General features: G+C 45.3%; 1 protein-coding gene and 1 pseudogene across 2 annotated transcripts; both read left to right on the top strand.

Annotated features, from left to right (window-relative positions):
- The first annotated feature begins 42 nt into the window (after positions 1-42).
- LOC311102113 (small ribosomal subunit protein uS3-like) lies at positions 43-7,887 on the top strand. Its single transcript, XM_084143344.1, has 7 exons — positions 43-110; positions 615-745; positions 4,634-4,727; positions 5,472-5,566; positions 6,275-6,462; positions 6,885-7,088; positions 7,816-7,887. The coding sequence occupies exons 1-6, from the start codon at positions 81-83 to the stop codon at positions 7,082-7,084; spliced, it is 738 nt and encodes a 245-aa protein (XP_083999470.1). The 5' UTR covers positions 43-80; the 3' UTR covers positions 7,085-7,088; positions 7,816-7,887.
- On the top strand, positions 7,431-22,830 carry LOC311101569 (BTB/POZ domain-containing protein KCTD14-like; annotated as a pseudogene). The gene is made up of 6 exons: positions 7,431-7,437; positions 9,480-9,544; positions 11,525-11,749; positions 11,913-12,035; positions 12,322-12,464; positions 22,678-22,830. The product of its transcript is annotated as a BTB/POZ domain-containing protein KCTD14-like (transcript).
- The last annotated feature ends 3,034 nt before the right edge of the window (positions 22,831-25,864 follow it).

Raw genomic sequence — 25,864 nt, 5'->3', positions numbered from 1 at the left:
TCGACGGAACGCGCAATTCCGGGTATAAGTATGCTTCCGGTTCCTTAACAAGTTCTTTCCTGTCAGCGGCCTCCGACAAGATGGCTGTGCAAATCTCCAAGAAGAGGAAGGTTTGTTCACATTTCATCCCAAAATGGTCTTTATAACGGATGCAGTTGTAGCAAATTGGGATGCCATGTGTTAGCAGCATGAATACGGAGTTGGTTGTAGCCTTGATTGGCGTCCTCGTCCCCTAGTCTAAAGAGGATTACCACAGATGCTAACTACCGGTACAAGCAATCCTCACTCCGCTAGTGAACGTGCCAAGGGGTGCATTTTATACCGTACTAGCGAGTAAGAATAACCATAATAACACCATTCAAAGCATTTAGTTGCAACTCTGATTGTCGTGAGTCTGTAGATTGGTGGTCAGTATCTAGTTGGCTAATGTTAAAGTCGCACAGGTGGCAGGCTACTTTATTTAAACATTTGCGCTACCCAGTTCACCAGCTCTGTAACTTGCTGACCAATGATGCTATCTACAGTAGCACGTTCACTAGCGGCTATGTGACTACAATCATGTTCCCTACAACCTAGCTAACAATGTACTGCATTTTTGTGTTATGCTTGGTTAGTTCGTCGCGGACGGAATCTTCAAAGCCGAGCTGAACGAGTTCCTGACGCGCGAACTTGCCGAAGATGGGTACTCCGGTGTGGAGGTGCGTGTGACCCCAACCAGGACCGAGATCATAATCCTGGCCACAAGGTAACGTTACCGGTATGTTTGTAGGTAGTGGTGATATGCTGGCTTTAAGGTTTATTGTTGGTAGTGTAAGGGGTTGGGTGGTATCCATATTTTCATGCCGTCCCGGGATATACCGTATTATCGATAGTGCACACAAGGGGCACTTCTTTCCAAATGTAAAAAAGACCCCCAAAAAACGTCACCAGAATGATAACAAGTACTAAGGTACCGTATTTTCCGCACTATAAGGCGCACTTAAAAGCCTTTAATTTTCTCAAAAAACGACAGTGCGCCTTATAATCCGGAGCGCCTTATATATGGATCAATTGGTTAATTGGTTGATCCATACTGGTTGTACACGGCGCTCAAGGTGCTCTGTCAAAATGTTTCAGTATGAAAAACCAATAAAAACAATGTAATAATAATGAAATGTTTCAGTACGACTGGTAAACTACAAAGCCGCATTACGGTAGCCAGTACACACCGGTATTGTGCTTACTCACAGTCCCACACCACTTGTGTGTGTATAAAGACCCCAAAATGGCACCTTTCAAGAGACACGCTTACGACGCAGAGTTCAAGCTCAAGGCTGTCGGTCATGCAGTAGAATATGGGAATAGAGCAGCAGCGAGAGAATTCAACATTAATGAATCAATGGTACGGAAGTGGAGGAAGCAAGAAGATGACCTGCGCCAAGTAAAGAAGACTAAACAGAGTTTCCGCGGGAACAAAGCGAGATGGCCACAGTTAGAGGACAAACTCGAACAGTGGGTTGTTGAACAGAGAGCAGCAAGTAGAAGCGTCTCTACAGTCACTATTCGAATGACGGCAACAGCGCTAGCACGGGACATGACAATCGATGAATTTCGAGGCGGTCCTTCTTGGTGCTTTCGTTTTATGAAAAGATGTAATCTCTCCATCCGCACACGAACTACCGTCTCGCAGCAACTGCCAAAAGATTACCAAGAAAAGCTGGTCACTTTCCGCGCATACTGCAAAAAGAAGATCACTGAAAAGAAGATCCGGCCAGAGCACATCACCAACATGGACGAGGTTCCACTCACCTTTGATATTCCCGTGAACCGCACTGTGGAGAAAACGGGGACCAGTACGGTGTCTGTATGTACCACAGGGAATGAGAAGTCATCCTTCACTGTAGTTCTCGCCTGCCAGGCTAATGGCCAGAAACTTCCACCCATGATTATTTTCAAGAGGAAGACCTTGCCAAAAGAGAACTTTCCAGCCGGCGTCGTCATCAAAGCTAGCCCGAAGGGATGGATGAGGAAAATATGAGTGAGTGGCTGAGAGAAATTTACGTCAAGAGACCGGGTGGCTTTTTCCACACAGCTCCGTCCCTATTGATCTACGACTCAATGCGCGCCCATATCACCGATGCTGTCAAAAAACAAGTGAAGCAAACTAATTCGGAGCTTGCCGTCATTCCGGGTGGATTAACTAAAGAACTCCAGCCGCTAGATATTGGTGTCAACAGGGCATTCAAAGCTAGGTTTATTAATTGGATTGACCAATGATGTATATAAACCCTGGATTGCTGACGCTATGTATTGGCCATTGAAAGGCACGCCCCATTGGGAGCGGTCTTCCATAGGAATGAATGCAGTGCAAAATTGCATGTATTTTTTGTAGTAAGGACAGGAACATAGGTAATCTATAACAATTGTACTAAGGAAGAAATATGTATTTTTTATGTTTAGCTCACATAATATAGTTTAGAAGTATGCATTAAGGTGTCTAATAATATAATTAATGTGGCAACAAATGCATTTCTATAGCTTCCAAAATGTTTTTACGATGGTGAGTGCCAAGATATAGGCACAGTGGCTTAAACACAGTGCCCCCTATCAGTCGTCTAGTGTATATTTAAATCATTGGGATTGACTCTGTAGTTATACTGCTGATGCCGTGACCACGACAGTGCACAGCCATTTATCCCAATCAATGTAGTTTCCATTGTCTACAGTTAGGTGGCCTACACAGAGAGCCCATCAAAGCCATTGGATGACAGGTCTGGCAAAAATTAACTTTATTTCAACTTTCACCAGTGTTGTTCCAGCACATAAACCTATATACATATGTTTGACTCCCAGCCAATGCACGGTGTGAGCCTCCTCTTCCCTTAAGTGATGTTGCGATGATGAGTCGGAATGGGACACGGCCTGTCTATGGGGACACTGGGTCAGGGTCACGTTCAGTTCCCCAGAGCAGCGTGTCTCTTCAGTTGAAGATGCATTTGTCTGAGAAGGGCTCAATACAGTACAGGGAGTTGGCGTCAGATGGTTTCTAGTTAGGGAGTTGGCTGTGTAGGTACCTGGGGTGTGTTCATTACGTTTTGCAATGGAAACTGTTTACCGTTTTAAGAACGGAACAAAACGGGCAGGGACCTACCTCAATTTGTCCAATAGCAACTTGTTTTCGTTGCAAAATGTTTTCTGTTTGGAGTAAACTGTTCCTGTTGCAACATAATCTGTGTAATGAATACACCCCTGTAGGGCTGTCCCTGACCCAAGACCTCAGGGGGGAAAAAAGGTGGACCTCCACAAGTCTGGTTCATCCTTGGGAGCAATTTCCAAACGCCTGAAGGTCCCACGTTCATCTGTACAAACAATAGTACGCAAGTATAAACACCATGGGACCATGCAGCCGTCATACCGCTCAGGAAGGAGACATGTTCTGTCTCCTAGAGATTAACGTACTTTGGCGCGAAAAGTGCAAATCAATCCCAGAACAACAGCAAAGGACCTTGTGAGGATGCTGGAGGAAACGGGTACAAAAGTATCTATATCCACAGTAAAATGACTCCTATATCGACATAACCTGAAAGGCCGCTCGGCAAGGAAGAAGCCATTGCTCCAAAACCGCCATAAAAAAGCCAGACTACGGTTTGCAACTGCACAATCGTACTTTTTTGAGAAATGTCCTCTGGTCTGATGAAACAAAAATAGAACTGTTTGGCCATAATGACTATCGTTATGTTTGGAGGAAAAAGGGGGTACCTTGCAAGCCGACGAACACCATCCCAACCGTGAAGAACGGGGGTGGCAGCATCATGCTGTGGGGGTGCTTTGCTGCAGGAGGGACTGGTGCGCTTCACAAAATAGATGGCATCATGAGGAAGGAAAATTGTGGATATGTTGAAGCAACATCTCAAGACATCAGTCAGGAAGTTAAAGCTTGGTCGCAAATTGGTCTTCCAAATGGACAATGACCCCAAGCATACTTCCAAAGTTGTGGCAAAATGGCTTAAGGATAACAAAGTCAAGGTATTGGAGTGGCCATCACAAATCCCTGACCTCAATCCTATAGAAAATGTGTGAGCAGAACTGAAAAAGCGTGTGCGAGCAAGGAGGCCTACAAACCTGACTCGGTTACACCAGCTCTGTCAGGGGGAATGGGCCAAAATTTAAAGGCAATGCTACCAAATACTAATTGAGTGTATGTAAACTTCTGACCCACTTGGAATGTGATGAATGAAATAAAAGCTGAAGTAAATAATTGTCTTATTATTCTGACATTTCACATTCTTAAAATAAAGTTCAGACTTCTACTGTATGTCTCGTGTGCAACTGCTCAACAAAAAAAATCTTGTTTAGGTGGCTAGTTAGGCATGTGGTGGGTTAGGGTTGGTGAAAGTGGTCTGCTGTAGAAAGGGCCATATTGCCAAAGCGTGTTCATCATAATGAGAACACTGGTGCCTTCCAGCTACTGTCCTGCGTCATTCAAACTAATCTGCATTTACTAACTCAAAAGTATCTATTGATTTGAATGAAATGGATAATCAGATTTTTAAATAGGGGAAAAAACATGTTAAATATGGCTGGAACATTCAGGAAAACAAGATGACTGATAACTGATTGCAGACATGGAGCACATTTAGTGTTATTGTTTCAGGACCCAGAATGTTCTGGGCGAGAAGGGCCGTCGCATCCGGGAGCTGACCGCTGTTGTTCAGAAGAGGTTTGGCTTCCCTGAGGGCAACGTGGAGGTAAATGCACACTACTGACATGCATCCACTAGACACTACACATTAGACATACTCCCTAACCCCAACATCAGGGAGCTGACAACTGTGGCTCAAGAGAGGTTTGGCTTCTGACTGCAGTGTGGAGGGTAGAGGAATATGATTGTGTGAAGTTTTTAAATGAAAACAAGTGTGAATTCCACATTTTTACAAGGGGATGATTTAAAATGTGTTAATCAACTTACAACAACCAACCTCAAGTGTGTCTGAAGGTAGAATATATGACTGGAGAAGCTCTAGCTTTGCCTTTGCACCAGACTGTTAACCAGAAACCACTTTCCTTCGGTGATGATACGATGACGAGTCGGAACGGGACACAGTCAGTCTCTGCGGTCACTGGGTCAGGGTCACGTTCTGTGTCTCTGGGTTCAGTTCCCCAGAGCAGCGTTTCTCTTCAATTGACGACATTGAGGCATTTGTCTGAGAAGGGTTCAATCCAGTACAGAAAATGTGTGAATTCAGATGGTTTCTTGTTAGGGTGTTGGGTGGCTAGTTGGGTAAGATGAAGGTAGTCAGTGATGCATGAAGTAGTCGGCGTTCTAGAGACTATTTCCACCACAATTTAAGAATGTGAATCGCGATGCTACACTTCTCTGCTGTGGTGGTCCTGGGGCTATCACATTGCAGTACCCGCACCAAGCTGTATGCTGTGTAGTCTCTCTCGCTGTTTGTGTAGAAGGTTAACCTCCCCACTCTCTCCCTCTCTAGCTGTATGCTGAGAAGGTTGCAACCCGTGGTCTGTGTGCCATTGCTCAGGCTGAGTCTCTGCGCTACAAGTTGCTGGGAGGACTGGCTGTACGTAGGTAAGCCTAACCCTGACCTCTAACCTGTTGCATCTAGACACTGCTCGAAGGTCAGTTATGCATTAACCTGTAATGGTGCAGGTTTCACTCTGTAATGGTACAGGTTAGGATTTGGGAAGGTAAGCGGGTTCTAGATCTGTTCAGGAGAATATTGGCGGACTTATCTTTGGTTTTTCCACTAATCTGTGCTGTCGTCAATCACCCCAGACCGTTTGGAAGTATAATCTGCATTATTTAGTTATCTTGAGCAGCCCCTAGTTAGCTTAGCATGCTAACATGAGTATCTCTAGGAATCCATTGAGCACATGTCCCTGCTGTTACAGTCCACTTTCTTAAATTACCTTTCTCATGATATACAGTAGAATGTCTCCCTTCAATGATGATACGATGACGAGTCGGAATGGGACAGTCCGTCTCTGGGGACACCTGGTCAGGGTCACGTTCTGTGTGTCTGGTTTCAGTTCCCCAGAGCAGCGGGTCTCTTCAGTTGAAGACATCGAGGCATTTGTCTGAGAAGGGCCAGGAAAATGGCTCATAATGTCAGATGGGAGCTCATAGTTGACATGTGTATTAAACCCATTTTCTTTCTCATTTACATTTTCTCCTATCCCCCTCCCCTCTTTGCACTCAAATTTTCCTCCTCGCCCTCTCTCCTTTCTTCCTCTCTCACCATCTCTCTTCTCTTTCCTCATCCCTTTCCTCTCCCAGAGCTTGCTATGGTGTGCTGAGGTTCATCATGGAGAGTGGTTCTAAGGGTTGTGAAGTGGTGGTATCTGGGAAGCTGAGGGGTCAGAGGGCCAAGTCAATGAAGTTTGTTGACGGCCTGATGATCCACAGTGGAGACCCAGTCAACTACTACGTAGACACCGCTGTACGCCACGTCCTGCTCCGACAGGGTGAGTACCAAATAACCCCTATACCCTACCCCTAGATTATTCTGCTCTGTCAAGGTGAGTCATCAACAGTAGGATTTTTGGTCTTTTTAAAGGTGAAATGTTTTCCTTCAGTGATGATACGATGACGAGTCGGAACGGGACACGATTTGTCTCTGGGGTCGCTGCGTCAGGGTCACGTTCTGTGTCTCTGGGTTCAGTTCCCCAGAGCAGCGGGTCTCTTCAGTTGAAGACATCGAGGCATTTGTCTGAGAAGGGCCAGAAATGACTTAAGTCTAGTCATATTATGATCAACCTCTTTCTTGCTACACCACACATGGGCTAACCCTCATACTCTATACGCTTCACTGTTCTACATATACTGTTCTACGTACGCAGAATGATAACCGTTGTGTAGAGGGCACTGATGTGTTTTTGTTTGTCAGGTGTGCTGGGCATCAAGGTGAAGATCATGTTACCATGGGACCCCAGTGGTAAGATCGGCCCCAAGAAGCCTCTGCCAGACCATGTGAGCATTGTGGAGCCCAAAGACGAGACTATCCCCTCCACCCCCCAGTCGGAGCAGAAGGGGGCCAAGCCAGAAGCCCCAGCAGCCATGCCACAGACTCCTGTACCCACCGCATAGACAGGTACTATACCCTAACACTAACCCAGCCACTGCATAGTAGAAATGTACTGTAAATCAGTTGTTCTCAACTGGTTTTGCCTCTGGGCCCAAATTTAACCAGGTTGCCTCAGTTGTGACTCAAAATGTGTATTGTGGGGGAAAACCACAAATGCAATCTGGGAGATTCTTTTTAATGCTAGATTGAAAATGTAGTAATTGTGGAGGAGGCTTGTGGTAGTGAAAGGACTCCCCATGATTGTCTCATTTAAAATGCTGCACCAAAGAGTATCTCAGGGTGTGATGGAGTAAGTTTGTTTACTTTCAGGGCGACGTTTAGTTTACTCTTCCCTTCAGTGATGATACGATGACGAGTCGGAACGGGACACAGCCTGTCTGGGTTCACTGGGTCAGGGTCACGTTCTGTGTCTCTGGGTTCAGTTCCCCAGAGCAGTGTGTCTCTTCAGTTGAAGACATCGAGGCATTTGTCTGAGAAGGGCTTCCTGGCTTTATGAAATGTGTCCCCCAAATGGCACCATATTCCCTTTTATACTTTTGAACAGGACCTTTAGTGCTCTGTTCAAATGCAGTACCCTGTATTGGGAATGGGGTGCCATTTGAGTCTGACAATATACTGATGGCGGAATTGACCTTGAGCATGTAGCTAAGCTAATGTATGTTGTGTATAATTCACAAGCTGTGATTGAGGTAGGGTTAGGGATGTTGTCCTAATTCTGTCTTTTCTTCTCCAGGTGTCAACCATTTGTTCAGATGGATGCAGGACCCTGAATTTTTCTGTACAAAAATAAAACTTGGAAAATACACCTTGTGTTGTCTCAACTTGTGAAATATTCCTGTTCCCAACCATGCTAAGTAATTTAATTATATAATAATTGGTAGGGTGTATGGCACTTTCAGAATTGGAGAATGGCAAGGAGTCTGGGTAGCCAGTTAAGGAAATGCCACCTCAATAACTACTTAATAAAAAAAATTAAAAAAGCCCTTGGTTTTTGGAGAATAATATACCTTGTAAAAACAGAACTATTCATAACTTTGTCAGTACCAACAAAGGACCTAGAACTCAATTGTTTTATAAACCTGGCTTGTTTTAGCCCATGGTCATGTTCTAAAACTTGTTGCTGTCATGGAAAGTCATTCCTTGATGTGTTCTAGGACAACAGAACCCTCTTCTGGTAATTAACCCTGATATCAAATAATGTACTGTCCTTTACATACCTGTGTTGGGGTTATTTACTTGTTGCTAGAAGCTTATTTTATACTGAACAAAAATAAATGCAAATTGCAACGATTTAAGATTTTCCTGAGTTCCAATTCATGAGGAAATCAGTCAATTGAAATAAATTAATTAGGCCCTTATGGATTTCACATGACTGGGAATATGTATTCTGTTGGTCACAGACGCCTTAAAAAAATGGGCCTCGGGATCTCGTCACGGTATTTCTGTGCATTCATGCCATCGATGATATGCAGCTGTGTTCGTTGTCGGTAGCTTATGCCTGCCCATATAATAACCCCACCGCCACCATGGGGCACGCTGTTCCCAACGTTGACATCAGCAAATCTCTTGCCATACACATGGTCTGCAGTTGTGAGGCCAGTTGGCCATACTGCCAAATTCTCTAAAACAACTGAGGCGGTTTATGTTAGAAATTAACATTAAATTACCTGCCAACAGCTCTGGTGGACATTACTGCAGTCGGCATTTCCAATTGCACACTCCCTCAACTTCGGGACATCTGTGGCATTGTTGTGACACAACTGCACATTTTAGTGGCATTGTGTCCTCAGCACAAGGTGCACCTGTGTAATGATGCGGTTTAATCAGCTTCTTGATTTGCCACACCTGTCAGGTGGATGGATTATTTTAGCAAAGGAGAAATGCTCACTAACAGGGATGTAAACACATTTGTTTGTATGATTGTGGCTAGATGAAGTACAGCTTCATCTCGTTGTCAAATCGGGGTTAACAGTTAACTGTAGCACTTTAGCTAACACATCCTTTTCATAACTTTATTCTCCTAACCTGCTACGTTAATTATCCTAACATGCTACGTTAATTCTAACATGCTACTGTTTATTCTCACTCACCTGCTGTGTTAACTCCTAACCTACTGCGTTAGTTCCTTCTAACCTGCTATGTAACGTCACTTCTGTCGTTAGCTGAGTTAAGTTTAGCTAAAATGCTACAGATGTTAACAAACCATCAGTCCCGACAGACCAGTATCACTACACCGGGGCAACCGGCTCACAAAACGAATGCAATCACTTTTCACCCGATGTAAACTCCTTTTACTCTGCGAACCGGACCATCTAAATTGAATCCCCTCACTCTGTGTTCCCTGAACTTCCCGATAGTGAGACGTGTTGACATCACCCAAAACATTTCCCACAACAGTCAGGAAGAAAAATGAGTCTTCAGACAGCAGATCGCGGGGCAAACAGTCTTCTCCGGAGCTACTGGTAAGGGAAGAAGTGTTCATAGTCATTCATTTCAAGCCTCTGGTATGTTTGGAGGAAGTTGCTTATTTGTTAACTGCTTCAGCTTCTCGATAACCTTCAGCTTGAGACGGTGTAAAGTAGCCAAAAATGTTATCTCCCTCTCTAGGTCCTGGATATAGTCTGCTTTGTCACCGATTTACGCAAATCTGGGCCAGTATTCACGAAGCGTTTTAAAATAGGTGTGCAGATCCAGGAACAGTTTTGCCCTTTATATCATCATGAAATGGTTATACAGGGGACCTGTTACTAGAGTAGCACTCCTACTTTAAGATACTTAATGAATATCTTGTAAAAACGCCTTTACTTTTTAAAAGTTATTGGCTCTCATACTGACAAGTGTTGAGGGCGTTGCTGCTCTGCTGACCAGGCAGGTAGGCACATCCTTAAGACTACAGTATTTATCTACCATGTAGCAGGTGGACTATTCCTTATCTTACAAGGAGGCAGTCCACCTCAGGAGACCAATAGCTTAGAAATGCACTTGCTGACTGAGTGCCACATTGTTATGTAGGCGGTGTCCCTGCCCTTTCATTACATTATTAAATGCATTTTTTTTGTATTGCTTATTTGAAAGAATTAATTTAATGTTTTTGTGCTTCATTGATGTGTAGTGAAAGTACACAGAATAGGTGAAGTGGGCCTTGACCTTACTCTTCCTAACAGTTCCTAGTCCTTTCCCAAACTGTTTCAAACCCTAACTGTTCCTAACCTATCAAATGTTATTTTCCACATGCGCCGAATACAACAGGTGTAGACATTACAGTGAAATGCTTACTTACCAACAATGCAGTTAAGAAAATAAAAAAAGATTAAAGAGCAGCAGTAAAATAAAATAACAGTAGGGAGGCTATATACAGGGGGTACTGGTACAGAGTCAATGTGCGGGGGCACCGGTTAGTTGAGGTAATATGTACATGTGGGTAGAGTTAGTGACTGCATAAATAATAAACAGAGTAGCAGCAGCGTAAAAGATGGGGTGGGGGGGCAATGCAAATAGTCTGGGTAGCCATGACTAGCTGTTCAGGAGTCTTATGGCTTGGGGGTAGAAGCTGTTAAGAAGCCTTTTGGACCTAGACTTGGCGCTCCGGTACCGCTTGCCGTGCGGTAGCAGAGAGAACTGTCTATGACTAGGGTGGCTGGAGTCTTTGATAATTTTTAGGGCCTTCCTCTGACACCGCCTGGTATAGAGGTCCTGGATGGCAGGAAGCTTGGCCCCAGTGATGTACTGGGCCGTACGCACTACCCTCTGTAGTGCCTTGCGGTCGGAGGCCGAGCAGTTGCCATACCAGGCGGTGATGCAACCAGTCAGGATGCTCTCGATGGTGCAGCTGTATAACTTTTTGAGGATCTGGGGACCCATGCCAAATCCTTTCCATCTCCTGAGGGGGAATAGGCTTTGTCGTGCCCTCTTCACTACTGTCTTGGTGTGTTTGGACCATGATAGTTCGTTGGTGATGTGGACACCAAGGAACTTGAAGCTCTCAACCTGTTCCACTACAGCCCCGTCGATGAGAATGGGGGCATGCTCAGTCCTCTTTTTTTTCCTGTAGTCCACAATCATCTCCTTTGTCTTGATCACGTTAAGGGAGAGGTTGTTATCCTGTCACCACACGGCCAGGTCGCTGACCTCCTCCCTATAGGCTGTCTCATCGTTGTCAGTGATCAGGCCTACCACTGTTGTGTCGTCGGCAAACTTAATGATGGTGTTGGAGTCGTGCCTGGCCATGCAGTCATTGGTGAACATGGAGTACAGGAGGGGACTGAGCATGCACCCCTGAGTGGCCCCCGTGTTGAGGATCAGCGTGGCAGATGTGTTGTTACCTACCCTTACCACCTGGGAGAGGCCCATCAGGAAGTCCTAACCCTAATAGTCCCTATCCCTAACCTATATCCCTCCTTGTCCCAAACCTATCCTAACCTTAGCAGTCTCCCTGTCCCCAGAGTTGTTCTGTAGTGCAGCTGAACGTGGGTGGTCATGTGTTCACCGCGTCTGCGCTGCGTCAACACCCCGACTCCCAGCTGACCTCCATGTTCAGTAGTGGTCAGCAACCCAAACTGCCCACCAACGCCAAGGGACGCTACTTCATCGACTGCCACGGGACGCACTTCGGAGCCATTCTTCAGTTCCTACGCACCCAGCGCTTGCCCACAGAGAGTGTTCTAGAGGTTTGTGACACGTACACAAGCCCATATGTCGGAACTCTGAACCAATGAGCGAGCCCATCGTGCATTGATGTCACCTTCCCTGAGACCTGTTACCCCCAGTAGTTACAACAATTCATAACATGAGAGTCCTACGTGTGTGTGTGTGTGTGTGTGTGTGTAACAGGTTTACCAGGAGGCTCTCCACAATGACATCTGAGCCCTGGTGAAGCAGCTGCAGGACTTTGGAGAAACAGTGGGGAGGCAGCAGTTCATCTCCAGGGTCCCCAAATACCTGGAGAACCTGGAGGTACAATGGCCCTGACATAATAACAATACCTAACCCCTGTGGCCTGGGGTGATCCAGCAGTCTAAGCCGCTGTTTCTGGATTACATGTACTGAACTACCGCGGCGAGCATGGGTTTGAAAACTTCTCTAGCACTATCTCCTCCATCCACTCCTCTATATATCCTGTCCAATAAACACAAATGTGAATGGCGTGGGACTGACCCACTCCTTTAAAAATAAAACTACCTCTACAATGTCACTGATAAATATGATATATTATTTATGGTCACTGTTGTATGGCTACCAGGTGTTGGTGAGAGTGGCCCGAGCGGAAGCCATCGCCGCCCGTCACTCTGCTGTCATCGTGTGTGTTCTGAAAACCTGCGTCGCTATGACAACGCCATCAACAACCTGGAGGAACAGGAGGTGGTGCAGTTCGGACCGTGGAAGGTGTGTACATGTACTGGGGGTTGTGTGTGTGTATATACCTGTACTTAATAATTGATGTACAGTGCATTCTGAAAGTTTTCAGACCCCTTGACTTTTTCCACATTTTGTTATGTTAGTCTTCTTCTAAAATGTATTTTTTTTTATCCCCCTCATCTACACACAATAGCCCATAATGACAAAGATAAAACATGTTTTTAGAAATGTACTCAGTACTTTGTTGAAGCACCTTTGGCAGCGATTACAGCCTTGAGTCTTCTTGGGTATGACGCTACAAGCTTGGCACACCTGTATTTGAGGAGTTTCTCCCATTCTTCTCTGCAGATCCTCTCAAGCTCTGTCAGGTTGGATGGGGAGCGTCGCTGCACAGCTATTTTCAGGTCTCTCCAGAGATGTTTGATTGGATTCAAGTCCGGACTCTGTCTGGACCACTCAAGGACATTGAGACTTGTCCCAAAGCCACCCCTGTGTTGTCTTGGCTGTGTGCTTAGGGTCGTTGTCCTGTTGGAAGGTGAATCTTCACCCCAGTCTGAGGTCCTGAGTGCTCTGGAGCAGGTTCAAGGATCTCTCTATACTTTGCTCCGTTCATCTTTCCCAGTCCCTGCCACTGAAAACATCCCCACAGCATGATCTTGCCACCACCATGCTTCACTGTAGGGATGGAGCCAGGTTTCCTCCAGATGTGACGCTTGACATTGAGGCCAAAGAGTTAAATATTGTTTTAATCAGACCAGAGAATCTTGTTTCTCATGGTCTGAGAGTCTTTAGGTGCTGTTTGGCAAACTCCAAGTGGGATTTCATGTGCCTTTTACTGAGGAGTGGCTTCCGTCTGGCCACTCTGCCATAGGCCTGATTGGTGGAGTACTGCAGAGATTGTTGTCCTTCTGGAAGTTTCTCCCGTCTCCACAGAGGAACTCTAGAGCTCTGTCAGTGACCATCGTATTCCTGATCACCTCCCTGACCAAGGCCCTTCTCCCACGATGGCGCAGTTTGGCCGGGCGGCCAGTTTTAGAAAGTCTTGGTGGTTCCAAACTACTTCCATTTAACAATGATGGAGGCAACTGTGTTCTTGGGGACCTTCAATGCTGTAGACATCCTTCGACCTCATGGCTTTGTTTGTGCTCTGACATGCACTGTCAACTGTGGGACCTTATATAGACAGGTGTGTGCCTTTCCAAATCATGTCCAATCAATTGAATTTACCACAGGTGGACTCCAATCAATTTGTAGAAACATCAAGGATGATCAATGGAAACCGGATGCATCTGAGCTCAATTTCGAGTCTCATAGCAAAGGGTCTGAATACTTATGTAAATACGGTATTTCTGTTTATTTGTAAAACATTAGCGAAAATGTTATCAATTTTAGAATAAGGCTGTAACGTAACAAAATGTGGATAAAGTTAAGGGGTCTGAATACTTTCCGAAGGCACTGTATATGACTACTACCAATGCCTCAAAGGCACTTTCAACTGGAAACATTGTTTTTTCACAACAGTTCCTCTTTAACAGGGGGTTCTCTTTCAAGTACTTGTTTCGATGTTTCGCTATGGGATTTGCTGGATAGGCGGATCACTAATGAAGAACCAATCACACCACGTGTCACATGGCTAACTTTCGAGACCTGGTTAGTCCACGCTGCAAAGCATAAGCTAACTTGGCTAGCTTGCTGGAAAGCAAGCTAACCACACTAGCATTCCTACGTGCACAACGGTAGTATTGCTAGCTCCCTTATCGTTTAGTTTAACCTAGGTTCACTCGTTTGTATTAATTAGACCGACCGACCGCTTTAGCCTCATGGCTCCACTTTTGTGGGAGAATATCAGCCTGAAGTCGAATATTGCTTCCACACGGTTTCCTTCGGCTAGCACTGCTTGGAAGGAACATGCTCAGTCAGCACTCACAACCCCGAGTCCTGTGATCACTGCAAAATGCTGACTAGGGTGGGTTTGAGGAGGAGGCTCAGACGTACCTCTGTCTCTGCCCCTTCTCTCACTTCAAAGCCAATGGCCAAGGCTGAGATTCCGCTCCCCACAGCTGGGGTGAGGTTATGGATAGCCTCGATTCACTCTCTGACAACTTGGTGTCATGGGAAGGCAAGTTAGGGCAAGCCACCACAAACCGATGCTGGTACTAAGACCTCACTCAACGAGCTGTATAAGGCCATAAGCGGCGCTCCTAGTGGCCGGGGACTTTAATACAGGCAAACTTAAATCCGTTTTACCTAATTTCTACCTGCATGTCACATGTGCAACCAGAGTAAAACGAACTCTAGACCACCTTTACTCCACACACAGAGACGCATACAAAGCTCTCCCTCGCCCTCCATTTTGCAAATCTGACCATAATTATATCCTCCTGTTTACAAGCAAAAACTAAAGCAGGAAGTACCAGTGACACTCTCAATACGGAAGTGGTCAGATGATGCTACGCTACAGGACTGTTTTTCTAGCACAGACTGGAATATGTTCGTCCAATGGCATTGAGGGGTATACCACCTCATTCACTGGCTTCATCAATAAGTGCATCGACGATGTCGTCCCAATAGTGACCATACGTACATTTCCTAACCAGAAGCCATGGATTACAGGCAACATCCGCACTGAGCTAAAGGCTAGAGCTGCCGCTTTCAAAGAGCGGGACACTAATCAAGACGCTTATAAGAAATCCTGCTATGCCCTCAGCTGAACGACCAAACAGGCAAAGCGTCAATACAGGACTAAGATTGAATACTACTACACCGGCTCTGACGCTCATCGGATGTGGCAGGGCTTGAAGACTATTACGCACTACAAAAGGAAACCTAGCCGCAAGCTGCACAGTGATGCAAGCCTACCAGACGAGCTAAATGCCCTTTTTTATGCTCGCTTTTAGGCAAGCAAGACTGAAGCGTGCAAGAGAGCACCAGCTGTTCCAGACGACTGTACGATCACGCTCTCCGTAGCCGATGTGAGCAAGACCTTTAAACAGATCAACATTCACAAAGCCGCGGGGCCAGACGAATTACCAGGATGTGTACTCGAAGCATGCGCGGACCAACTGGCAAGTTTCTTCACTGACATTTTCAACCTCTCCCTGACAGTCTGTAATACCTACGTTTCAAACAGACCACCATAGTCCCTGTGCCCAAGAAAGCGAAGGTAACCTGCCTAAATGATTACCGCCCGTACCACTCACGTCGGTAGCCATGAAGTGTATTGAAAGGCTGGTCATGGCGGAAACCCTAGACCCACTCCAATTCGCATACCGCCCCAACAGATCACACTCCACACTGCCCTTTCCCACCTGGACAAAAGGAACACCTATGTGAGAATGCTGTTCATTGACTACAGCTTAGCGTTCTAAACCATAGTGCCCACAAAGCTCATCACTAAGCTAAGGACCCTGGCACTAAACACCTCCCTCTGCAACTGGATCCTGGACTTCCTGACGGGCCGCCCCCAGGTGGTAAGGGTAGGCAACAACACATCTGCCACACTGATCCTCAACACTGAGGCCCCTCAGGGGTGCATGCTTAGTCCCCTCCTGTATTCCCTGTTCACCTACGACTGCGTGGCCAAGCACGACTCCAACAAATTAAGTTTGCTGACGACACAACAGTGGTAGGCCTGATCACCGACAATGATGAGACAGCCTATAGGGAGGAGGTCAGAGACCTGGCAGTGTGGTGCCAGGACAACAACCTCTCCCTCAATGTGAGCAAGACAAAGGAGATGATCGTGGACTATAGGAAAAGGAGGGCCGAACAGGCCCCCATTAACATCGACAGGGCTGAAGTGGAGCGGGTCGAGAGTTTCAAGTTCCTTGGTGTCTACATCACCAACATGGTCAAAACACACGAAGACCGTTGTGAAGAGGGCACGACAACACCTTTTCCCTCTCAGGAGACTGAAAAGATTTGGCATGGGTCCCCAGATCCTCAAAAGTTCTGCAGCTGCACCATCGAGAGCATCCTGACCGGTTGCATCACCGCCTGGTATGGCATCTGCTCGGCATCCGACCGTAAGGCGCTACAGAGGGTAGTGCGTACGGCCCAGTACATCACTAGGGCCAAGCTTCCTGACATCCAGGACCAATATACTAGGCAGTATCAGAGGAAGGGCCAAAAAATTGTCAAAGACTCCAGTCACCCAGGTTATAGACTGTTCTCTCTGCTACCGCACGGCAAGCGGTACCGGAGCGCCAAGTCTAGGACCGAAAGACTCCTTAACAGCTTCTACCCCCAAGCCATAAGACTGCTGATCAATTAATCAAATGGTCTCCCGGACTATTTACATTGACCCCCCCCCCCCCCCCCCGGACTATTTACCCCGGACTATTTACATTGATGCTGCTACTCGTTGTTTATTATCTATGCATAGCATGGGCGGTGTGTTCAATAGGGCGATATGGGCGACGCACTGCCAAACGGGAAAAGGAAGGGAATTTTTTTCTAATCAATTATATCACGGCAACAGTAGTTATCAGTGTTCACGTCTGATCTGCCAGCCACTAAATATCAAATCAGGCTAAAGTCGTGCTTCAAATGGCCCCGCCCGTTTTTGGGGCGATTTCAGTCAAGTTGAAAATCGCCCAGAAGTCTCTCATAGCCTGTCATGTAAAATCTATTTTTTTCAAATTTCAAAGCTTTCAATACATTCTCTATGGGTGTCTGTGGGCATGCACTTACGCGCTTTCGTCATACGTGACGTAACCATGAACGTAACTAAGACAATGGCGGCTAGCAGCGTCTCTGTTGTGACCTGCAGTGTGGCGTTATTTTATGTTTTTAATTTGTAGACTTAGTTTACAAACATTCTGCAAACATTCTGCTTTGAACTGATCTTTCGGTTTTGGACTGATCTTGTTGATCGTGTACATACCCGCTACGAACGGACTAAATAATGAAAACGCTGCAGGCAGCTGTAATCCCAATACAGCTGGGAGACTTGGCTGGATGACAGAGTCCCGGACGGAGAAGTGGAGCCGGCCACCTTCACCCTGGTCAGAGCGGACCGCGATCCTGGTAAGAGAGCGACTCTGTACCCCGACATTGAACTGCTTTCTGTGTCATTGCGACCTTACTATCAATTCAATTCAATTTAAGGGCTTTATTGGCATGGGAAACGTGTGTTAACATTGCCAAAGCAAGGGAAGTAGATAGTAAACAAAAGTGAAATAAACAATAAATATTAACAGTAAACATTACACTCAGAAGTTTCAAAAGAATAAAGACATTTCAAATGTCATATTATGTATATATACAGTGTTGTTACAATGTGCAAATAGTTAAAGTACAAATGGGAAAATAAATAAACATAAATATGGGTTGTATTTACAATGGTGTTTGTTCTTCACTGGTTGCCCTTTTCTTGTGGCAACAGGTCACAAATCTTGCAGCTGTGATGGCACACTGTGGTTTTTCACCCAGTAGATAAGGGAGTTTATCAAAATTGGGTTTGTTTTCGAATTCTTTGTGGATCGCTGTAATCTGAGGGAAATATGTGTCTCTAATATGGTCATACATTTGGCAGGAGGTTAGGAAGTGCAGCTCAGTTTCCACCTCATTTTGTGGGCAGTGTGCACATAGCCTGTCTTCTCTTGAGAGCCAGGTCTGCCTACGGCGGCCTTTCTCAATAGCAAGGCTATGGTCACTGAGTCTGTACATAGTCAAAGCTTTCCTTAAGTTTGGGTCAGTCACAGTGGTCAGGTATTCTGCCACTGTGTACTCTCTGTTTAGGGCCAAATAGCATTCTAGTTTGCTCTGTTTTTTTGTTTGTTCTTTCCAATGTGTCAAGTAATTCTCTTTTTGTTTTCTCATGATTTGGTTGGGTCTAATTGTGTTGTTGTTGTTGTTGTTGTTGTTGTTGTTGTTGTCCTGGGGCTGTGTGGGGTCTGTTTGTGTTTGTGAACAGAGGCCCAGGACAAGCTTACTTAGGGGACTCTTCTCCAAGTTCATCTCTCTGTAGGTGATGGCTTTGTTATGGAAGGTTTGGGAATCGCTTCCTTTTAAGTGGTTACTATCTGCCCCGTGAGTTCCCCCAATTGTTTGTTACCGTTGTGTACTGTTGATAATCACAAGTTTACTGGAGAACTGAGACCAAGTAGAGACTTTGGACAGGGTGGATATGGTATAATAAAGGCAGTTTATTCAGAGGTAAAGATATCTGGAATCGCGTGCACGGACTCGTTCGTGCACGCGAGTAAAGTAAAAGTGTCCTGTCTTAGGTCAGCTAGGATCACCACTCCTTGGCCACCTGCTGACAAGGCTGACAAGATAGGACTCTTTTGTCCATTGTTATAGGATAGGAACAGAAACAAACGCCCAACACAAATGGGTCATGCACAAGATTTTAGTCAGACCAAGCTATAACATTATATATTTACTACGACAGTACATTCAACCAAAAGCTAATATAACAAAGGCATCAGAGATTATTTATAATCTGTCACAGAAACTGGAATCCATCTCCCCAGATCAGTCAATAAATGCTTCTGGTATTGACTTATATGCTGCCCCTGTCTTCATGTTGTTGCTGGACATATCTTTTTTAAAATGTGTGTAGGTCACCTAAATCATCAGAAAAATTGCCCCTCCTGAGAATTTTTTCAGGAGCCGCCACTGATGCATAGTCACTTTACAAATTGCCTAAACTAACCTGTACCCCCACACATTGACTCGGTACCGATGCCCCCTGTATATAGGCTCGTTATTATTCCGTAATTTTCTTGTTACTTTTTGATTATTTTTTTTACTTTAGTTTATTTAGTTAATATTTTCTTAACTCTATTTCTTGAACTGCATTGTTGGTTAAGTGCTTGTAAGTAAGCATTTCACGTTAAGGTCTACACCTGTTGTATTCGGCGATTGTGACAAAATGTGATTTTGATTTTTGAGGGATTTTCGATGGGATTAATCTCGAGGGTTTCCTCAACTTCTCAATTGAAATGGAGGATGAAGACCCCATTCTTCCCCCCTCTCAAGTCCCGGTGTCACCCTGGTCCCAGGACGGGGATCTGCTCTCCCCTGCTTGGAGTTTGGGCTCTTCGACGTTTGCAAGGTTGGGAAAAGACTACCGTCCAGAGGGCGAATTATATCGTGACATTTTGTGGGTCTTATGTTAAGCCCATATTTTTTATGGGCTAATAGTAAAGATGTCGTTTAAGTCATTTTTAAATTATCTTTTTAATTTGTCATGAACACAACCAGTCATGATGTTCATCTTATTGTCAAACAAATCACTTTAAAAAGTAGGCTACCTGCGCATATTCGTCCACTCCAAAATAATTCCAGCTTCCAAAAATTGCTCTGTGTACTCGTGCTATTTGATTAATGGAAAGGGACATCTGTAAAAAAAAAAAAATTATTGACATTTGCCGTTTGTCATTGGGCCTACACTCTTGTAGCCTGAATTAATTAATTAATCTTGCTGACAATATTACCTTTTTTGTAGAAAGAAATGTTGGGACACCTGAAAAGGGGCTGAGCCACGGGATCAGAGACTGAAGAGGAAACGAGACACCCCACTAATGAAAGTCAATGAACTCAGTAAACCAAAACCAGATGCTATTGCATTGGTGTCTAGGGGGGAGACACCCAGTTAAGTAGACCGGACCTGACAATTTATTTCAATGGTAAAAGGCCATTTATCCACCGTCTTTGACAGGACTGTCTCGGGATGACAAGTGTAACCACATGGGGAATAAAAAAAAAACCATGACAGAGGTTTTTGTTTAATTTGGAAATGGTTTTTGTTTAATTTGGAATAGCTTTTATTTTAATATTTTCCACTGTAGCAGTACAAATGTCATTTTAAACAAAAAGCAGAATGGTTAAATTAGCATTATTTAGAAGTGTGAAATTTGTAAGAAAGAAGGCGACATCTTCTGGCTGCCCCGCAGACCCTGGCCCCGTGGCAGCCTCTTGGTTCCTGCAACTATCCGTCCCAGCCTCACAGCTGGGAGGGGGCAACAAGCTAGCTTTGAGGGACCAAATTCCCAGGCGACACAGCAAACTGCCAATAACCAGGGCAAACCTGGAGGTAAACAGTCCTTTGCTGCAGCCGCAACAAGGTTCCGCCCTCTTAACCCCCCTAAGGGGAGGCAAGAGGGGTCGGCCAACCTAAGGCGCAAAGCTTACAGCTCCCTGCCCTACCCTCTCTCTCGGGTTTAACGTAAGTAATTCCTCCACCTCACGTGGCAGTGGGGAGGCACTTCTGCGTAAAAAATAAAATGTATATATTCCCTGTGCAGCAGCTCACTTTCGTGGCCTTGCTCAAACGGGAAAATAGAGGAGCTGCACTTTACCCCCAAGTGCCGCCCTCCCCTATACTTTCCCCTCTGCGCCTTCTCAGGTTCCAGCCTGGGGCGAAAGTCGGCATGTCCGCTCTCCCTCTGGTCTCATCCGACAAATGGAGCAGGATGACAGATTGCCAGTTGCTATCTATCATGTTCCTCTTCCCATGCCCTGCATAATTTTGCCCCAAACTGTCTATTGTGTGCTAGCGAACACAGTAAACAGATTCTCGAGTGCTCCTCCTCTAGGTAAGCGAGGCAGGGAATAAAACCTAACAACACTTTCCCATCCTCTCTGTATTCCTGTCGCTCTCACGCAGTTCATCCCTGAGGTTTCATGTGTTTGGTTTCCATTGGGGAACAGGCTTTCTTGGCTTACTACAAAACTCCCTTAGCCCACTTGATTTTTGGGATTTGTCAGCAAGCCAACAGCATCTCGGCTCAATTGATGGAGAACCCTCTATGGAGCTAGAGGACAGTCAGTACAGGATTTCATTACTTATACTTTCTGGTTAAAAGAAAAGAGAGGGGGTGGAATGGCGCCCTTATCAGGCGACAGAGCCCCAAACAGCTATCTGGTACTCCCAAGTCCACAACGCTCAGGCTTTCTTTTTGTCCCTTTTCTACCCTGCGCTTGGTTCACGCAGTCGGGTTCACACAGTCGGGCCACTGCCCGCTCTACCTCCTACGGGAGTGAGCGGCTGAGGATACTTTTGCTGTTGTTAACCCTCCTCGGAGTAGGGCCAAGACAGACCAGACACATAGCTGCTCTACTGCACTGATTAGGACGTCTGGGTAACCAGTATGTTTCCTTCTTCCTTTTCAGCTACACCGTCTGATGGCTTACATCATTCCACCGGCTGCTCTCTCTTTGCAGATAGCCCCGCTCGGTGACACGGTATAGCCATACCTGTCGCCGCTTACTAGGGGCACGGTCCAAGAGGATCAATCATTTTCTTCTGAAAAAAATGCTCTGCTCATATGCCTCTGACACTTTACAAGGTGTCCTAGTTACTGAGACACTCTCTGCCCCTCTGCAGCATTGTTGCACCCTGGGGTGCGCAAGACCGGCATGCACTGACGTATTTCAACATCTAGAGAGCCCGCTTTGCGCGTCTGTCCAGACTAACTCCCAGACTGTTAGAAGCCCCAACCCTGTATTTATTTGTTTGGAGACTCCATCCCCAAGTGGTTAAAACGCACCGCTAGGGGTTGAAATTCTAGCACACCCCTGGCAAGAGTGATGTCTTATGATTTTTCCCCCTCCTGGTAAACAGAGTGAGGGAACAAAGCTTATCACTCATATTAGAGCCCCTTGACAGCTAGGGAAGCTCTGGTAGGCAGAGATCACTCTCCTGCTTTACAACCAGCCCTGGCAGCTACTGTTACATAGGGATCTTTTGACCCAAGTGAACGTGGAGATTTTCCACCTTACCCCAGGACCATTGCCCTCTGGTCTGGCCCATGAGAGGATGAATCTGAATGCGACAGGCTTGCCACTCAGAGTCCTTGGGACTATCCAGAGTGCGAGAGCCTTTTCTACAGTGTATGGAACAAGTGGTGTGTTTTTGAGAAGTGGGTATCCCATTGGATAGTGGAGGCTGTTATACTAGCCACCCCACATACATTTAAGGTTTTACCGACTGGATGTCACTGCACCTTCTTTGACCATAGGGTGGGGCGAGTGGCGCCTTATGAAGAGGGAGGGGCTCACCTCATACGTCATTCGACCTATCTTGTCTCTGACAGACGTTGTGTGATTGGTTTTTCCGTAGTGATCCGCCTATCCAGCGAATCCCATAGTGAGACATCATTCTCACTCATATTCTCAGAGAACCGGGGTTACGCATAGAACCAGGGTTACGCAAGTAACCTTTACTTATGATTGATTAGTGTGTATGTGCATTTCTCCCTAATCGTTTGCATGTGTGCGTGTGCTACAGGCCCCTCCGACTGCCATTGACCTGATGGAATGCATCAACATGGATGTGGAGGCCAGGGGATACAGAGTGAGATACGAGCCTTACAGCTCAGACCGAGGCTTTTTAGTTTAGACCAATGATGGCTTCCTCTATAAAGTCATCTTCACCTGGTAGTAACAGAATGACAGAAGAAGTGTGTGGTGCAGAACATCTATAGCTGCCTTCCGATTCTCTACCCTTCTCCAGAAGTGTGCACTCCCCCTCATGCATATTATAAAACAATTTGGATTGGTGCAGACATGTCTGCAGGGTGTTTCCACCATATTCATTACACCAGTCCGTTCCTTTTAAATCCACGAGGTGGACTGTATGAGTGCACACTTCACCCTTAAAGTTGCCCAGACAGAGACATGCACAGATATCCTATTAAATTACTATTATATTAGTATCTAAACCGAAATGAATTAGATCCTCTTAAAGTTCTAATATGTAATTATATGGAGACGTGTATGTACACTACCGGTCAAAAGTTTTAGGACACCTACTCATTCAAGGGTTTTTCTTAATTTTTTACTATTTTCTACGTTGTAGAATAATAGTGAAGACATCAAAACTATGAAATAACAAATATGTAATCATGTAGTAACCCAAAAAGTGTTAAACAAATCTAAATATATTTGAGATTCTTCAAATAGCCACCCTTTGCCTTGAAGACAGCTTTGCGCACTCTTGTCATTCTCTCAACCAGCTTCATGAGGTAGTTACCTGGAATGCATTTCAATTAACAGGTGTGCCTTCTTAAAAGTAAACATTTATTTCATTCTTAATGCGTTTGAGCCAATCAGTTGTGTTGTGACAAGGTAGGGGGGTATACAGAAGATAGCCCTATTTGGTAAAAGACCAAGTCCATATTATGGCAAGAACAGCTCAAATAAGCAAAGAGAAACAACAGTCCATCATTACTTTAAGACATGAAGGTCAATCAATACAGAACGTTTTCAAGAACATTGAACGTTTCTTCAAGTGCAGTCGCAAAAACCATCAAGCGCTATGATGAAACTGGCTCTCATGAGGACCGCCACAGGAATGGAACACCCAGAGTTACCTCTGCTGCAGAGGATAAGTTCATTAGAGTTACCAGCCGCAGAAGTCCAGCCTATTTCCTGGCCATTTAATTTGCTGAAAGTCCCGTCACTTCTTGGCAGAAAGATACGCACTGTCAAACGAAGCACAACGCTGGAAATCTATCCACATCCACATGAACTAGTCCTGGCATCGTTCTATGACAAACACAGGTTTTAATATTAAATTCAATTGAAGAAACCTGTATTATACAGCCAAAACATTAAGGAACTGTCACATCTCCCTCTCTCTCTGTAAAGGGCCCTGCCTTCATGAAATCATTTATAACCCCTTCATGAATGTTGCAGGATCATTCATAATAAACTTCATACCACATTAAAACCTGACGAAGATCCTTGCAGGATCTAAAAGTTGTTTGTGTATAAAGGCACCTGGTGGAGTCTGAGTGTGCAGGCTCTATTTTATTTAATACCACATTAAAACAACATCAATCATATGTAATCTTCAAAACAAAAGTCCTGTTTTTGTTACAGTATTACTATTATTATTATTATTGTAAAGTTATTCTATAGTAGAAATATCTGGTGGGATTGAGCTGGATGGTTGCTAGTGTTACTGACTGGGTTAGTTCTGCGCCATCCAGATCTGGGTTCAAATAGTATTTGAAATCGTTCAAATACTTTGAGCGTTTGCTTGAGCCTGCCTGGAGTGCCAGATTGATGGTTTTTGCACTTTTGGGACTATTCCATGTTCTGTATTTCCACCCCAGAGACTGAGGAAGCAAGCAGAGCACAGATTATTACACATAACACAGCACATTCATGGCCCAGTGGATGTGGCTCACGGCCTCCCCTCCTTCTGTCTCCATGGAGTCCATGCAGAACTATTGAGTCTTCATCAGGTGGCAGGTTCTAGTCATTCTTCATTCTTTTGGTGGGTGGTTCTCCATCTTCTGGCAGTGTGACAGGTGGTGCCATCCCTGTCTCTCGGTCACTCTGACAGCTGTCGGGGTAGCCTGGATCACTTGGTATGGTCCCATCCATCTTGGCTGGTTCCATTTTCGCTTGTGAACCTTCAGTTTTCACCCAGTCACCGATTTGGACAGGGATGTCGTCTTTATCCTCTCCGTCTGGCACTTCCTGGGCTTTCCTAGAGTGAGAATACAGATCTAACAGTAGAAGTTAGTTCCTTCATATATCCTAACAGGTCATCTTCCAGTCTAGTCAGGTCAGTCTGTTTGTCAGTCATGGGCCTATGAGATCGGACATTCATGGGACGGCCTGTTAACATCTCATGAGGGCTATACCCAGTACCTCTGGGGCTGCTTCGCATTTTCATCAGCACCAGAGGTACGCACTCTACCCAGGTTTTACCTGTCGAGTGGCAAGCCTTCGCCAGTCCTCCTTTAAGAGTCTGGTTGGCTCTGTAACCCCATTGCTTTGTGGGTGATGGATACAGACACATTTCTGATCTATCCCCAGCATAAGGGCAATTTGGGCTATGACATCTCAAGTGAAATGGGTGTCATTGTCTGCAGACAAGCTTTCTGGGATTCCGAATCTAGGGAATATTTCCCTTACCAGAATTTTAGCTAATGTTTTAGCATCAGTGGGTAGTAGGAAATGCCTCTACCCATCTTGTGAATCGGTCAATTATTACTAAACAATAGCGCTTTCTCTCCACTCTTTCAGTCATATCAATAAAATCCATTGCAATGTGTGTAAATGGGCCACTAGGTGAGGGGAAATGACCAGATTTAAGTGGTGTCCCCTTGGCAATGTTGTAGTGTATGCACGTGACGCATTTAAAAATGTGTTGTTTCACATGTTCTGTTAAATTTGGGCAAAACCAATCTTGTGAAATCTTGGTTACCATATCCCCTCTTGGCGAATGACACATCCCATGTGCCGTTCGGCAAACTGACGGGATAAGTTGTGTTGGCAACACAGGTTTACCTGAAAGGTGTTGTCTCCAGAGGCCATTAGGGCCCCGGGAGCAACCTCTGCCCTCCCAAAAGGCGAACTGATAACTCAACGGTATTACAACCGTTCGCCAGCCAGGCTAGGGTAAAGGGTTCAACAAACACAGGAACTAGGGAGGTAATAGGTTTGGTCTGAATTATTAT

Source organism: Coregonus lavaretus, assembly GCF_964263955.1.
Source record: "Coregonus lavaretus genome assembly, chromosome: 26".
NCBI classification, from domain to species: Eukaryota; Metazoa; Chordata; class Actinopteri; order Salmoniformes; family Salmonidae; genus Coregonus; species Coregonus lavaretus.
This window is presented reverse-complemented; position numbering and strand designations above follow the sequence as displayed.